The sequence below is a fragment of the Centruroides vittatus genome, unplaced genomic scaffold (assembly GCF_030686945.1).
Source record: "Centruroides vittatus isolate TY-2023 unplaced genomic scaffold, ASM3068694v2 contig_927, whole genome shotgun sequence".
In the NCBI taxonomy this organism is placed as follows: Eukaryota; Metazoa; Arthropoda; class Arachnida; order Scorpiones; family Buthidae; genus Centruroides; species Centruroides vittatus.
This window is the reverse complement of record NW_027122613.1, coordinates 1,198,343-1,216,223: the sequence shown is the minus strand read 5'-3', so window position 1 is coordinate 1,216,223 and position 17,881 is coordinate 1,198,343. Positions and strand designations below refer to the sequence as shown.

Below are 17,881 nucleotides of genomic sequence, written 5' to 3'. Positions count from 1 at the left end.
CAAACAATCGCCTAAATATCAGGCTACTTAAATGATTGGTACAAAGTAATTTGTCACTAGAGGTAGACGTTAGGTGCCATCTCTTAATAAAATTAATAATTATAATTAAATAAATAAATTATTAAATAAAATTTAGGACCTTCTGGAATAAAAGAACTGACCCAGGATGGGGCTTGAACCTGCAATCTCCGCTTGCCGTGCATGCGCTTGCCAGTTACGCCACCCGGACCCCAAGCAAGTCTTTGCTTCCAGAAGTATATTAATTTAGATATAACCTTACTTGGTTAAGTATGGCGCTGGCTGGGGACAACTCCTACACCCATGGCCAGAGACCATCTCCACAATGGCACTCAGCCAGCTATCGCATTACCCAGCCATCTATTATTAAGAGATGGAGCCTAACGTCTACCTCTAGTGACAAATTACTTTGTACCAATCATTTAAGTAGCCATATAGTAGCCCGATATTTAGGCAATCGTTTAGTGATTTATTATATACTCATTGGGCTTTGAGTTGTTATTATTTGTATAACTTTGTTAAATAAGATTTTATCTTTGAAAATGTTAATTCTTAGCGTTCTATTGTTGGTTTCATAATCTAAGACATAACTGTTTTATTTAAGATTATAAGCAATCATATTCAGTAAAATGAAAAAAAAATCCATCATTTAGATTGAAATTAAAATAAAGAGATTATTTAGTAGTGCTATTTAATTGGATTTACATTAGTTGTCTATTAACATGTTTTCTTTCATGATTATAGATGTATATGTTGTATTTTATAAAAATCAGTATTTATAAGGTTAAAATTTCAAATTTAGAAATAGGATTATGAAATGCTGAATTATTAATATAATTAGAAATTCAGGATTTCACAATACCATTTCTAAATTTGAAATTAATACTGTAAAATTAATGGTTTGAGATTTTATATCTGTAGTTATTTGAATGTAATATATATTTCTAAATGAGGCATCGAAATTTTGAAATTCAACTTAATATAATTTTCTCATAACTTTAAGAACACAGTAAAATATAATGCAATAAGGGAATTTTTACATGAAATATATATTTTAGTAGAGAAAAAACATATCCCTCGGCACCGTGCACCCAGACCATCCAGTCCATATAGCACAGACAGCAATGTTAGTGCAGCAATTAGCCAACGTCCTCATCCAAAGCCTAGGAGAAAACAACATCCATCAGAAAATAAATCTAATGCAGGTAATTTTATTATAATATATTTTCATGAGTCAAATTGAAATATAGAAGGTAAAATCTCATAAATTAAAATTATATGGATCTTTTATTTTTTATTCAAAAATTAAAACACAAAACAAATTGATAAATTAATACTTTAATAATTTTAGTTGAAATACTGAAGGTGATATTTGAGTATTTAATCTTGTTATATGTTTAAATAAAAAGGAGTTTGTTTATCAAAGAGTGAAAATAGCTTTATTATTAATTTAAAATTATATATTATTTTATATTTATTAAAACTCTTATTTAACTTTTTAAATCTTAGTACAGATGTTAACTGGTTATAACTAAAACTTCCTCTACTCAGTCCCATTTTGGATGAAATCTAACTGATTTTAATGATTTGATTCTGAAGAATATGTTTTTCAGAATGTGGATATAATACAATTTTGTAAAAAAATTAATTCTAATTTTAGATATAAAAAAAAAGATCATCTTGCATCTACAGATGTTTCTGCTCAGTCAGTGGGTAATTAAAATTTTGCATCAGCTGTAATTTTATTAAGCATATACAGAATTCCCATTTGTCAAATTTCCAATGCCAAAATGATAATAAAATAGGTACAGCTATTAAATAACATTAATCTGTTAGGAAAAAGTTATATTACAGCCTCTCTTGTTTCAAGTTAATGTATGGCACTATGCTAAAATATGCAAATAGAGGAGAGATTCACTTTTTCCTTGTACTAAAATAATTTATTTTTAATCACAAGTTGTCTTATATAGGTTCTGGAGGACATATCTTCCAAATTTCATTTCATTTCATTTATTAGATAGCATTCCCATAGCAATGAATAGGAAAAATTTAATAATAACTGTTTAATAATACATATATTTATATACATCTGCAAAATAAATAAAATAATTACAAGTATTTTTATTATCTGCATATCGTAACAGCATACAGAAATTGTTGTCATGGTATTTTTCAATTATGCTAATTAAAATGCAATTGAATTTTATTACTAACTAAAAAAACTGTGCTCTTATTATTATAAACTTTATTTTAATTTCTTGTTTCTAAAACTGACAATATTGAAAATGAAGTTATCTTTTAGAGAAGTTTACAACAAAATAATAACTTACAATTTATTAAAATACATTTTGGATACAAATCATTGGTTTTGTTGAGTGACCAAGAGCATTATCTGAAATTAACAGAAGTATAAATTCAAGATTTATGTAGCAAAATGAATGCAATTCATTTTGCTACATAAATCTTGAATTTTCTGATTGAAATAAATTTATGTCAATCAGAATAAATTTATTTCAATCAGAAAACTTGGATCCAAGTGATTCTAAACATACTAAGCACCTACTCAGTATATTTAGAAAAGCTGTCAATGAAGAAATATTACAGGCAGAAATAAAAAAAAATTGTTAAATAATTGAGGACATGCAATAAATCTCAATGTATCATAAATAAGTATTGTTGAAATCCTTCATTGTCTTGAAATGATTGCAAAAAAATGACGTTTAAGTTTTGTATACATTAAGTGAAAAAAGAAATTCGATTGAATATCATAATATATTGCACTGTGAAATTGTTAAAAAAAAAATTTATGTTTTGATCTAAAAAATACTAAATTAAACTTTCATTTGGTGCAAAGAGTTGCAATAACTCAAGTTTTTGGAAAAATAATAATGATTTTAGTATCAAATCAGTAAATACAATAACTCAAGAACTGTGTTAATCAGAACTATAATGACCAGGATTTCCCTGTAATTATATTTATTTTATTCAATAATATTAATTTGCAATTTTGTTTAAAATCATTAGTCATTGATTCAAGAAAGCTTTCGTATAAACTCTATTTTCCGCCTTAATTTGTCCAGCATACAGTTAAATTTTCATAAAAACGTTTTCGATCACTTTTAGCGATCTTCATCAGTTACGGAATTACAAAAAACGAACAAAAATTCGAATTTAAAAAGATCGAACGTTTCAGTAAAAAAACGCAACTCCGTTCGCAACTCCGCACGTTTTTATGAAAATTTAACTGTATGCTGGACAAATTAAGGCGGAAAATAGAGTTTATACGAATATAGTTCCAGTAAGCATTTCTTATTATAAGAAAGCTTTCATTTCTGCTATACATTACTATAACATTTCTTATATTTTGACTAACTGTCTATTGCAAATATTTTGATATATCATGTATTTGATGTGTCAAAACTTTTACTATTTATATCTTATTGGGGAAAGAATAAGTTTTAAAAAAGCCTGTAAATTTTAGTTATTTTCTGATACTTAATCATCTTGTTCTGGTTTGTACTAGTATTTTTGTACATTATTTATTATATTTATAATTAATTTAATACTTTAAATATAATATTTATTGTTTTTATATATTTATTCAAGTACATTAATAATTGATGCAGAAAAAATTATATAAATAGCATATCTATTTTAATCGTGTTATGAGGTGTTTAGAAAAATTTTTCCATTTATCATCTCAAGATGATCAATCACTAATTAATCAATTCAATTACCAATCGAGCCAATTAGTTGATTAAAATATTTTTTAATATTTTAATGCCAATGCCAAATTAAGATGATATTGAATTCTATGGACATAAATTCATAAAAAAATCATAATTTTATTATGTTTTCATGTCTTTAATTTTAAAATAGTAACAAATTAAGAGTAAACATATGAATTTAATTTACAAATTGAATAAACAGATTATGAATATATATTGTATCATGTAGGCCAATATGCATCTTCTATGTCCTCTCCACCTACATCAGATAGAACAGGAATTACAGGACCAATTGAGAGGTCTCAGTTCCAATCAGAAACCTCTCCACATATTCTTGCTATGCAAAATGGCAGTGGTGAGTAATATTTATTTATGTTAATATTTTTAATTTGTTAAAATTTAATTAAATGAAACCATAGATGTTAATTATGGTAATATTTATTATAATATAAAAATAATTTAAAGTGGGTGTTAATTATTTAAATAAGCACAGTGCAAGAAATTTGAAAAACAAAGCCTTATCATCATGCAGACATATTAATATAAGCCAAATACTTTTACATTTACTGTGTCTTCAACTTTATAATTTACTGTTCATCTTCAAAATAAAATCAAAAAATTACTAAATTTCCATATTCTAACATTTGAAAATCAAATGATATGATTATTTATAGCTATAACAACATTATAAAAACAAAACCTAATATTCTACCTATTAGCAAATATTTCAATCTTTATAACTCTAAAAACATTTTATCCATTATCTCTATTACCAACTGCTTCTATCAAAGAAAAAAATTGACATTCTTCTCCTTAATAATCTTATCTAACAATGAGTTTTTTGTAAACTTAAAAGAATTGAAGATTCACAAGATTGTAATATTTTCAAGTTTACACCTTTTTGCTTAACTTTCCTTTTTTTCACAACTCATAGAATTTATGCTAATATGAACAACATAACAAAAGTCTGTTCTAGAGAATCATTTATAAATATTACAAAAAGTATTTAGCTTTCTTTCTATACTTCTAAACTTCAAACAGATTGATCATAAACATTCATACAAAATCTCCTTTACTAATCTAACACTCATTTCAACTATAAATGCCAGTAGTGAATTAGTGGGAATTCTGTTATTTAATAAAACTTTAAATTTTAAATTAATGAATTTTTTCAGCAAGCCTTTCTTCAAAGTCCATCAAAGACAAGTATTGTAATTTTGTGTGGATAACCAGTGGTGGCATATAACTCATAACAGTGTGTACCCCACAGAAAATTGCTAGAACAGAAATAAAACATTTGCACAATCCCTGCATTGTATATTTCATGCCTCTGGAGCAGTTACCGAAATATAACACTTAATTGTATGCAGTCTAGATATTTTAATCTTTGAGATGATACTATTTTTCTATTACATTTCATTGCAGATGTAATTATAAAATAAATGAAAAAATAGGCATACTAATACTCTTAAACTTTTTGTTTAGAAGATACAAATGTCTACCAAATGACAAAAATGTGCCATACCACTGAGATTGTCAACTTTCTTGTACAAAAAAGGACATGGTTATAAATGTTCTCTATTGTACAATGTCTGAGCAAAGTAGTTTGTTATAAATATTTGTTGGCTAATTGTAAATTATAAGACATTAAATAGACAATAAATAGGGTTTTAAAGTCAATGTTAGAATTATTATCAATTGTTGCAAATGCTACCCAAATTAAGCCTCTAAATTTTATTTGCTTGTTTCATCTAATAGTAGTGTCTTCCTTTTTTCTGTTACTTTAATGAGTAATAAAAACAAAGCTATTACTTTAAAATAAAGTAAAATATTGAAACATTGCTTGCCAGCAATATTTCAGAGGTAATAAAGTAAAATTAAACAAAAACAAACAATTAAAATTTTACTCAAAAGGAGGACATTGATGAAAGTGGATTCAAATGCATACTATATTTGACATAGGGACAAGGGACACAAACATGCAAACACACACGTGCGCACATGCACACACATACAAAAGCACAGCTCAAGACTTTATTCAACTACCTTGACAAACAAGCAGTTGGGGGTGACTAGAAGAATGGAACAGAGTGGGGTGAGTCACCTACTACATAATGCATAAAGAGTGTATCATAAATCTAACCTTTCAACACTTCATTGAAGTAGACCAGCCCCTTCTAGCTTTCACTGAAGGCAGATGGCTCTACCTGCTCTTTGCCATGGCTTCACCTCACCTGCTATAATCTTTAGCTTCAAATGTAATTTTTCATTTAAAATACTCAATAATTAAATCTGCTTTTACAGATCAATTTGTTTTTCTTTTGGAAATTATAAAGAATAGATTGTATCGAACCTACAGACCCACCTGTCCTTGTCTCTGGCTCCACTCACCCTTCAACCTTAACTATGCTCCTGCAACATTTCCACAATTTGTCGAGCAGTGAATCTTTATTGTTCAAGTATTGATGTACATCTCTTGGAGCAATAGTATTAATAGAATTTATCTGCAGGTACAGCCTTTGTGAGAGAATCAGCTACCATTTCCTTTGTGTCAAGTTTCAATATTTTTATTTTGTTATTTATTATTTATAACAGTGCCACAGATCACATGGTGTTGTACTGTACTGTACATCAATATATTTATTCCTAGCATGAAATCACAGTTCTTACTTAAGTTGATGGCACTTTTGTTGTTGTTTCTTGATATCTTCAATCTGTTGATCTTTTGTTGCAGCAGATAAGGCCATATACACATATTTTGTCTCATTTGTTGACCAGGTGATTGTTTTTTTACTTTTTCAAGTTATTACCCCTCCAGCAAGGATAAACATGATGGTACTTGTAGATTTTTGATCAGTTGGGCATCCATCAGTCAGAGTCACAGAACCCTATCATTTTAGCATTTCCATCTTTACTACAAATTAATTTTGTATTAAAAATGTCATGTAAATATCTCCTGACACATTTTGCTGCTGTTCAACAATTTCTAGGATAGGAGCAGAGGTGATATTCAGCAGGTTTGCACAGGTTCGGCCGAACCTGTTGTTAAAATTTTCAGTTTTCCGAACCTTGTTAAACACACGGAACATTTTTCAGTGGTTTTGTTTCTTTTAAAAAATATATTAAAATATACGTATTATACTCTGTAATACTACTAAACTAGAGCCTTATACCCTGTTCGCACCGAGCATTTCAATCTAGATTGTGAGCAAGGTCGGAGACTATGTCTTGGTGCGATCTCTCTCCACCGTTTCAATCTCGACTGAAACGAGGTTTAATCGCAATCGATTCAAGAGAGTTCTTGAAACTAGATCCAGTCATAAGAGAGATCCTACAATCTCACATGCGTGAGATAATACAAGATGGCTGTAGAAAACGTGTCGGGCTATGGACAGCAAAATAAAAAGGATATTGTATTGTATTTTGAGAGATGATGACATCTGTCTATTATCAGCAGTGCCATTTGGGGTGAAAAATTTCTCTGCCTAAAATAAAAAAATAAAAAAAAAAGTCGACAGCACTAATATACTATTGTTACCTGGTCTCTTCGCCCAGGGCTCGTTACATTCCAAATACGCCACTGATTATCAGATATATCGCAAGAAAAGGTATTGTATTTACTTCTAGCCAAAACTTCCATTTCGTTTGTTGGTGATTGTCAGGGAAAAATTTTCTGCTAGCAAACCCTTTATTAAATATTTCGAATATCACCACCGGATAGGAGCAATATTGGCAGAATGCTTCTGCCACTTGAGTAAATCAGGATATATACTATTAGCTACATGCAGTAAATTTCTAATGGCAAACTTGTAAAGATAAGCTTCTGTCTCATTTTGTGAGTCCTTATCATGTAGAGACATTGACTTGCTTAGTTTTTCATTTAAGTCTAGTAGTGTAGCAACTGGTCTGTAATCATGCATATTAAACCCTTTAAGAATATTCTCAATTCTTGATCTAAAGTTGTAATGCCTCTCCTCTGTCTCAATTAATTAGTCACTGTTTTGATTAAACTGAATCATGCAGATGGAAATGTCTCATCCATCCAGAGTATATTCCATACTTTTACTGTTAATCTTGAACAGAATAAAGAACTACAGCATTAAGGTCTCTTATTCATCCAGATCATTCTGCAACAGCTGCTGAATTTGAGAGATAGTAATACATAATATTCTGAATAATTTTGTGGATACGGCAACAAGCTTATCCAATGTTTGTACAATGAGCTGAACATTAGCACTTTTCATTGCATTTGGCATCCTGTCTTCTTCCAGTTTTATTTCCATTGCTTCAGTCAGCCGTATGCCAACAAGCTTTTGTCTTTTTCTGGGTTTCACTTCCAATGACCCAGTTTCTTCAAATTTTAGAATCACTTTTCATAAGCCATGCAGAGATTGGATGTCTTCAAAGCTTATTCAACAACTTAAATCTCTACAAAGCTTCTGGTACAGAATTTTTGTTTTTGTAAAAGAATTTCACCAATAAAATATATTCTTCTAAACTTAGTCATTTTGAACTAACTTCAATTTAAGAGAACTGTTAATGAAAGGTAATGTAGAGATTGTTTAAATAATGCTACTTGATAAGAGTGATGATATGTTACATAAAATTTGTTTAGCTGGTCTTACATACCATAAAATGCTTTCTGGCAGTGATTTATAGAACTGATTTTTTGTGAATTTCCTTTCTATGATCTTATTAAGAGATACAAAAATGTGTGATCCCGTTAAGCATTTTTTGCTGCAAACTGCACTGAATACATGACCTTTTATTATAGACATTCTGTACAACATGCATATGTAATAATTATAATAATATAACTATAGCCCTTTTAAATTTAATATTTATGATAAATGGTATTTATCAATGCTAACATTATTTGATTTTCAAATGTTAGAATATTAAATTTTAATTTTTTTTTAAATGCTATTTTGAAATTATGGTTTTTATTATATTTCTAAAGATGGATAGTAAGTTCAGAAATATTTAGGTTGTTTCACTATTATTATATACATATGTTATACTTTAATCAAATAATGTCTATGAAGATTTTAATAATTTAGATTATTAATTATTTTTATAAGATTTATGATTTCTGGTCAATTAAATTTCATAAAATTTAAATAAACTTTTATAAAATTTAAGAAGTTTATGCATAAATGAACTAAAACTTTAAAAATTTTTATTTAAATATTATTAATATATTCACAATGTCAAAAAATAAATTCATTAATCTATAACAAAGATATCAAATATTAAATTAGACAAAAATGTTCTGTGATGAATCTTTCTGGACCATAATTATTTAATCATTATATTAAAATTTTATTAGTATTTTGTGTTTTATCATATCATTTCTTTTAGGTATTTCTTGTAATTCAGTGTTATTTTATTCCAGTTATTTTTAAAATGTAGTCTTTCTGCTTAAACTGTATTTTAGGATTTGTTACGGTTATTTAATAATGTTTCCTGTATAATCTAAAATATTATCACCTTGAAAAATAAGCCTTCTTCAACTATAGTTTATTTGCTGATAAAACTGAACAGTTTTCTAAAATTCCAAACATTACATTTCAAAAAACAAATCCCATGTTTATTCATAAGCTACTTATCCACAAGTAATTGTTCTGATTGGATTAATAGTCTGGAAATGTTCAGAATATGAATAATTGTAAATAATTTAATACCTATTTATTGATACAAAATATTAAGTAAGGAACTTTGGTCAAATAAAATATTCTTTATCATCTCTGTCATCAAAGCATATTTTTGCAGACTTTCTTCGTCAAATGGAAATTTTTCAATTATAAATTAATTTATTTTACAAGCGGTATCATATCCAGATATCATCATAAGTTGGGTCCTGGGAAAGATTTATCCATAAATTTTAGTTTTTGCTTTTTGTAGATAAATCTGAAAAGATTTATATGCATACATATATATGAAGGGTTCAAGTGTAAAAGATAATAAGTGCCATTTCCTTCAGTATGTTACAATGTATTCTAACAGCTAAACAGCAATGTATTTCAATTTAAATATTATGTCTACTTTTTAACTATAACATTCACTTTATTCTGGTTAAAGAAAATAAAGCAGAAACCTATTTAATATGTTTAATTTTTGCATTTTCTCTGAACTTACATTATAGTGCTTACATTATTTTTTATATCCAACCCCTTCATCTGTAAAAGTATATTTCAGAAAAAGTGTTTTGTGTTTTTGTTATATTTAATTTAGTTATTCATTTTAAACTTTTGTTAAAAGGATGTGTGTCCCCTCTATCCTCCACTGAATAAATTTATGTTTACCAAGTAAGTTTATATTGTGGCTTTTCTGTCACACTTAAGGTTACCTAGCATTTCTGAGAGGATGGCATTTTTTATTTGCTGTTTACTGTACAATCTGATGTATTTATTCATCTTGCCTTACTCTTCATTAATAACATTTGAAATTTTCATCTAATTTTTTATCAGCATTTTATAATTATAATCATTGTCATCATCAGTCATTGATCAATCTAAAAATTTCTAAATGATAGCTTTGAAATGATTAGAACCTTATGGTAATCTCAAGAATTACTTTAAAATTTAAATTATCTCAAGTGTCAATTTACAATCTATTATTTTATCTAAGCATTTAAAAGAACTTATAGAACTTATTTAAATCCCAAAGAAAACCCAACCATATACCCAAAGAAAATTGCTAAAACAAAAATAAAATCTTTGCATAATCTGCCCCACTGTATGTATATCCTGCAATTGTGGGAGCAGTCATTGTTCCCAAAGGTGAAATTTGTGAATGAGTTCATGATTGCAATTTAAAATCAGAACATAAACTGCATTCTTTTTCAAATTGTCTTTTAAACAAAAATACAGTAATTATAATTGTTTAGGAATTTGAAAAAATGATAAGTTTCATTAAGTATTATTTAAAAATCATTTAAAAATTCTAATGAAAATGAAAATCTCTCTATTGAAGATAGAGAACAGGAAAAAATCTTCAAAAATATTTAGATTAATAAATAACTAACAATCTATAAGTTTTATTTTGGTCATTAATTATGCTTTTATATGCTAAATAATTGATGTTTCATATGTAAATTGTATCTACTATAAATTAAGTACATTTTTGCTAAGTTAAATATTGTAGATTACTTAGATACAGAGTTATCAAATATCTTTCTTAAATTAATTCTATTTTAAATGTTTATTTTCAAGCCAAGTTAATGAATTTCATTTTTTGACCAAAAATATTTTGTTATTTACATAAAGATTACTAAATTGTTATTATATATTACTTATTTTACCATTTTTTTAACAAAATTTTATGCTTATATATAAATTTAAAGGTTTATTTAGAATTATATTTTTTAAAAATATTAAATGATTTTGACCAGACATCGTAACTAAATAAAATTAGGGTTTAAATAAAAATATCTATAAATTAAGTTGAATTTTTCATATAATTAGATGATATTCCAGCCTACAACAAACCAAACTTTCCTACCTGTTCAAGTCCCTCTGCTTCTTTTGGACGACGCAGGAGAGAATTTGGAATTGGGATGAATGGACTGCCAATGTCACCACATAGTACTTTATCAAACATGTCGGAGAAGGATTCCTATGGTGTGAAATCAATGCCTTCACGATTGGAAGAAAAAGATGTAAGTTACTTTTCAAACAATAATATTTTAAAATGGCATTTTTTTAATTTGTTAAAAGATTCATTACTTATGTACTCATTAAAAATTTTATCATAAATAAGACAATTATAACAAGACATAATAATATAACAAATATGAACAGAAGTAAGTATTGATGTATATAGGGTATTCACTTAAACATCTATCCAGTGCAAAATAGATCTTTCCAGCATTGCACAAGTGTATGCATGTAGTACATGCTTGTTCTAGCACTAAAATAACAAAAGGGAATTAATTTAAGGTGATTTAGCATAACAAACAAGTAATCTTTGACTGTAAAGGACAAAAACAATATTGCAGAAATTGATACAAAAAGTGATATTTATGTTGACCCATTGTATTGTTGTATTACCACTGAAGACCCATTTTCTCTAAGAAAATGGGTCTTCAGTGGCAATACAAAGACGTAGACAGTTGATTGTGGCATAATGGATGACATATAGTATTCCTGATGTCACCATTTCATAAGCCTTGTATGCCTTGTATACCAACATTACATGATATTGCTGGGTACATATCATACACCAATGCTTTTAGATAATCCCGGAGTAAAAAACTTCAGAGGATCAAGTTTGGGAATGTAATGACCATATATTGGGGATATATTACCCTATCAAGTGGTTGTTAAACCACTCTGCTAGCCACTGATACATCTGGCAAGTACTATATTGGCATGATACTAAACCTGATTTAGTTGATCCAATCAAGCCATTCATTCACTGTTGTGTTTAGGATGTTCAGATATCAGTCACTATTCAGGATGCTGTCACGAATATGGGACCAACAAACTGCTTACCCAAAATTCCACACTAGATGTTTAGCTGCTCTCATAGGCATGGAGAATACAGTGGGCAGTCGTATACAAAGATTTTATTTTTGTTTTAGCAATTTTCTGTGCATTTTACACCACTGATATATACTGCTGTAAATTGTATTTATGAAAATGCAGTATTTGTTTTGAAAAATAAGTAGCAAAACAAAAAGTATAAAAATAAAACAATAAAAGAATATGTAAAAATGTTTGGTTAATTAAAAAATTTAATTTACATTATGAATATGATACTTTTAGTTCAGATGAAACCATTTTTCAGCTAATCTTAAAAAATTTATTAAAAACACACAAATTTTTTAAATAACATTTTAAAATGAGCATTTATATTACATTTAAACTTTTATATTGTGTTTTCTATTATTGGATTCTAATTATTTTTATCCTACTTTATATAATTGTTATAAATATTAATTAATTTATTTTATGTTCCTTTTTACATTAATGTTTGAATATTTGACCATTAATGCAATCTCTTAAATCAGTTATCTACATTTTTCTATAATAATTGTTATCCAAATATTTTAAGAAAATAAATGATTAGAGAAGAATGTATTTAGATAACTAAATATTTAGCTTAATTTTTAGATGTAATAAACTTAAGTAAAAATAAATAAAAAATCAAATTCAGCTTATTCTAAATTCTATTATAATATTATATATATATCCTTCTATATATATTAATATTATAATATCCTTACCTCCCACTCTTTCTTTCTGTCCTGTGGACACTAAGAGGGCCTTTTGATCAAGCCCATTGTGGATTTGGTGAGGATCTCAATGAGGCAGTCATGTGGTGAGGGATGGGACCTGACATGTCCAGGACAAACCATCTAAATAAAAATTCTATCTGGATTCATTCCCAGATCCCCAGACAAGTGAACCATTCAGCCATCTGGTTATCTTCAATATTACAGAAATAGTAATGAATTAAGACCTTCCAGGACTCCTAAGCATAGAAGATTAGGGGTCCCTCTATGTAATTGTAGATATAGAATTATTTATAAATTATGCTATACAATTTCAATGGTAAAATTGCTTTATTTCTTCCAATTTCAGGCCCCAGGACTTGGGGCAAGCATATACCTCATGTGCCTAGTGGGCAATCTAACCCTGTATAGAAGTTGCAATTTTGATGAGTAATTTTTTATATGCATTTCAAAATTTATTGTTATGAAATTAATAACTTAGTGAAAATTATATATCATTATTTAGAAAATGGTTTGAAATCATTTTTTTATAAACTTGAGAAAAAGTATAATTTTATTTATAGATTAGAAAATTTTTGTAGAAATTGCTATATCTACTGTAATTCAGACAAAAACTTTTTTCACTTAATTAAATAAAATATTGAGAAATTAATTTGAATCATAGCGTTTTATATCAATTAGAATGTTTGAAAAATATTACATTTATTCAAAGCAAATTATTCAACTTTATTAACATTATTGTTTCATTAAACTACATTTTTAATGTATTTATTTTAAATTATTTCAGACTCCCGTCATCTGACCTTTATATTTCAAAGGAGAAGAGAAAATTCTAACAGGGATGCAAAGGCCAGTTATTAAAGATATGCTGTGACAGAGACATCTTATGTGCCTCTCAGGAGTTAGGCCATATTCCACTCTAACTTTATGTTCTCACTCTGTCAGTGTTGCAAATTAGCTGTGGGGGCAGTGCATGCCTCGAAGATATTAAATGCTCAACAGTGGTTACAGAAAAGATGATGGAGAGTTAAGTCTGTGTTTCATTCTCAAGAGGAAATTATATTGTGTTTCAAATTGAAGTCGACCTACTGACGTGCCAAATAGGGATTTGCAATAATGACTAATGCTGCCTTCTCAATTTTGGCTGTGCTCAAGCAGAACAATGTTCTACAAAAGTGATGAGTGGTGCAATTTCAGCACGACGATTTCAGCATATCATACAGCCGACGACATTTTGCTAAATGTTGGAAGAGGAAGTTATCAAATATGTTGCACATAATGAGTTAAATTGGCCACTAACTTCTGTTGCATTGCACAGAGTGAGCACAGAACTTAATTTATTCCCCGTGACTATTGTGGTTACTGTTGTGTATCAGATGTACAGTTAGGGACACCTAGAACATTAGAAAAATTGTTCCAAATTCAGTCTTCTATGTAAATATTTATCTGTTGCTTTACAGCCATGAAAATCTGTTTTATCGAGTCGTAAAAGTACCTACGGTACTTCGGTCGGCAGAGTTGTATGCACAGGCAAACATGCAAAATGAATCTGATAATTTTTAGGGGTATACAGGGTTTTATATTACTTATCAATATGCAACATGACATTACTTTGATATTTGGTCATTTAAAAATTTTGTCACGAACTGCAGCTAGCCATAATATGTTTTTTAAATGACTGACAGTTTTCAGAATTTAATTGAAAATCAAATATTGTTATATTTCAAGTTTCCTCATTATAAAATGAAAGTGATCTTTTACATGTTTATGCAAATTAATGCCTTTGAAATCAATGAGGTCTGATGAATAGTTTTTCCATATGGAAGGACAAAATCAGTGCCATTCCTTTATACAATCATGTGCGGAACATGCTAAATGTATTTTTTGTGTCGTAGTAAGGCAGACCATTGTAGTAATTTTTATAAACATACAGATAAATACCAAAATACAAATCCTGAAAACTGCCAGATTCTGACACAAGAACAATAGCAATACAAAGAAATATGGCAAAGTTATGCAGTTTATGATAACAAAACAAAATTCTGTAATTGCCTGTTGCCAAGTTGTACATACTGATTTCCATTCAAGTATGGTTTTGTGAATAATTAAAAGTTTGTAAACTGAATGTCAACCAAGTTAAAATTTACATCAGTCTGTGAGAAATGAAGCATATCCTGAAGGTGCCCTTTTATGAAGATATACTGGTAATCTAAGTGTTTTATGGCTTGTGTGATAGACAACTAGATATCACCAACAGTGATAACTTACTCCATCTCTGCTTGGTATATTTACCAAGTAGATCTTTTCTCCCTGTTCTCTGTATGCTGTTGGTGATATTATTATTATTATATGAAACAGCATTCTAGAGATGTGAAGTATTGAATGTTGATTACCAGAGGTGTGAACAGAATCACATGACTGTGACTGGAGGCATTGCTTGTTAATGTTTGTAAACATTAGAGGATGTTCCTGTTAAAAAAAAAAAAAAAAAACAGCAATAAACTGTACAGAAGAGCTTAATCATTACATTCTGAATTACATATAAAATAACTCTTCTAACATTCATAAATTATTAATCTCTCAATATCCTGTTTATCAATACAAAAACTTTTTCAAGCCTAAATTTGCTAATAATTTATAATAAGAAAATTATTGTATCCAATATCTCAAATCTGTAACCAATTGAATCTTCAATATAATATTGCAGATATGGTATGCAAATAATCAATATATACACAAGCAGTGTGAGAATATAATTGCAAAAAAAAATGAAATTTTATATATACATAGTATTTTAAATGTTTACAAATTGTATATAATTTTTTCAAATACAGGCAATTATATTTTAATTGCTTAAAAATCAGTAATTTCATTTATATAAAAGAGTTTTATATGAAAATTTACTATGCACCATTTTTCTATTAGAATAGAATATTTCAGGGAATCTTTATAGTTAAATTTAATAATTAAATTTATATGAAAAGAACTGTATAAGAGAAGTAGAGTTGTGCTAGATGATTCAAAACTCAAAAAATAATAATACTAATTTACATTAAAATTTAGAATTTTTGAACTGAAAGAAAAATATCTGAAGCTCTGTTGGAAATAATGTATCTTGACATCAAATTTAAAATATTATTTTCTGAAAGCATTTTATAATATAATTATTAATTCAGATTCCACTTGTGCCTCTTTAAGATAATTTATTAATTTATGCCTCTTTGTTTACTTACAACAGCAGTTAAGTAACAAATCAATAATTGTTACATAACTGGTGTAAACACACAGTTTCTCCAGTCACAGTCTTTAATAAATAACATTTTACATAGAGATATGTTAGGGGCAGAGTACTGAGAAAATTTGTTACACAAGATGTTCTTTGAAGCGACTGCCAACAAAAATTGTTCAAGTCAAATTTTTTGTTACTCTGCTGCTTACATTCATTGATGACAATATCAGAAAAAAATTGTTGTACTTGACAAAGGTGAGTCCTGTGCCATGTGTTGATTTCGTGATTGTACAGTCAACAAGTCATTTTGTAAAAAAAAAAACAAAAAAATAAGAAAAATCTATAAAGTCTGTAAGAAAGTTGCTGTACTCATCCTGTAGATCTGTGTTAAAAGTTGCATGTACATGAACAACAGTGAAATGGGGAGACTCGTTAAAAATTGCCTTTCATTTTTACATTGTGTTTGTCTATTACTTATTATTTAATTTACATAACAAGAATATTTGACATTAAAAAACAAATAAACTATCTACCAAATCCATTCAAAACATAATTGTATTTAAAAACACTTATTTTTTCAAACTGCAAACTTTTTTTAAAGTATTAAAAGGCTTTTTTAATATGAGATCTCTAATTATCTTTTATTCCATCTCTCTATTAATTTAATTATATGTTGAATTTATAGATACAAAAATTATATTTAGGCTAATGAACATTTCCTTTAAAGTTACTCATTTTACTTTCTCACCACACCAGGCTGTGTAAATACAATACTCACAACCAATAACCGATGTGAAAAATCCAAAAACGGCAAACATTTTCAATGGCCCTCCTGGGCTCTTCATCAAGCTTAATTTGTTTAATGTGGTAATATGAATTGCCATGCCATAGACAAGGCTCTCTACAGCATGACAATTCATATTAGACGAGGAATCTTAAATTAATTAATACTATATTCATAATTAAGTGATAAATTTAATTATTATAACGTGCACACATCGTATCCCCATTGGTCGAAAGATTATTCGAAGCAGCTCGTGGATTCCTTCCACATTTGGAATTTTTGGAAGCAGGGCATGTTCCAAATTTTAAAAACCTTCTAATTAAAGAATCCAGTTCCAATTGAAGAAACAAATTAAGCCTGATGAAGAGCCCATCGAAAACGTTGCCGTTTTTGGATTTTTCACACCGGTTTTTGGTTATTCGTTGTGAGTATTGTAGCTACTCATTATGATTGCAACTTCAATTCTAGTATTAATTGCATAATTTCAATTATATTATTCAATAATACATATTAGAACTGCATTTCTCCATCACCTTTAAGATATTACACTAAATAACAGTACAGTCGCTAGAGATTGCTGAATCATGCTCCCTTATCCAAAGTAACTAGCAAACCAGGAGATTGTTCATCATATTGCAATCTCTCCATCTCATGAGTTTGTTATAAAATTCATTATTACATAATTTTAATGTGCTTATTGATTTCCATTCTTATAACATCAATTTTATCAAATAATCAATTTTATCAAATAATTTTATCAAATAATCAATACATAGAGAAAATTTACCAGTCGGATTACTTTCACTTCTTTGCATAAACACATAAGAAGCCTAGCTGAAAAAGATGCAAACATCCTTGTTCTAAAAATTCTGAATGCTCTCTAA

At 28.2% G+C, this 17,881-nt stretch overlaps 1 protein-coding gene across 6 annotated transcripts in view; it reads left to right on the top strand.

Moving 5' to 3' along the window:
- LOC136984741 (roundabout homolog 1-like) overlaps window positions 1–16,668 on the top strand; it is a 153,375-nt gene extending 136,707 nt beyond the window's left edge. For 3 of the 6 annotated variants that reach the window (XM_067281846.1, XM_067281845.1, XM_067281842.1), the window contains exons 26-29: window positions 1,077–1,223; window positions 3,976–4,101; window positions 11,213–11,406; window positions 13,772–16,668. In XM_067281846.1, the coding sequence (XP_067137947.1) occupies window positions 1,077–1,223; window positions 3,976–4,101; window positions 11,213–11,406; window positions 13,772–13,786 (482 nt within the window). In that variant the 3' untranslated portion in view covers window positions 13,787–16,668. The remainder of the gene's footprint in view (window positions 1–1,076; window positions 1,224–3,975; window positions 4,102–11,212; window positions 11,407–13,771) is intronic. The other 3 variants (XM_067281843.1, XM_067281844.1, XM_067281847.1) reach the window with 3 other exon arrangements.
- The last annotated feature ends 1,213 nt before the right edge of the window (window positions 16,669–17,881 follow it).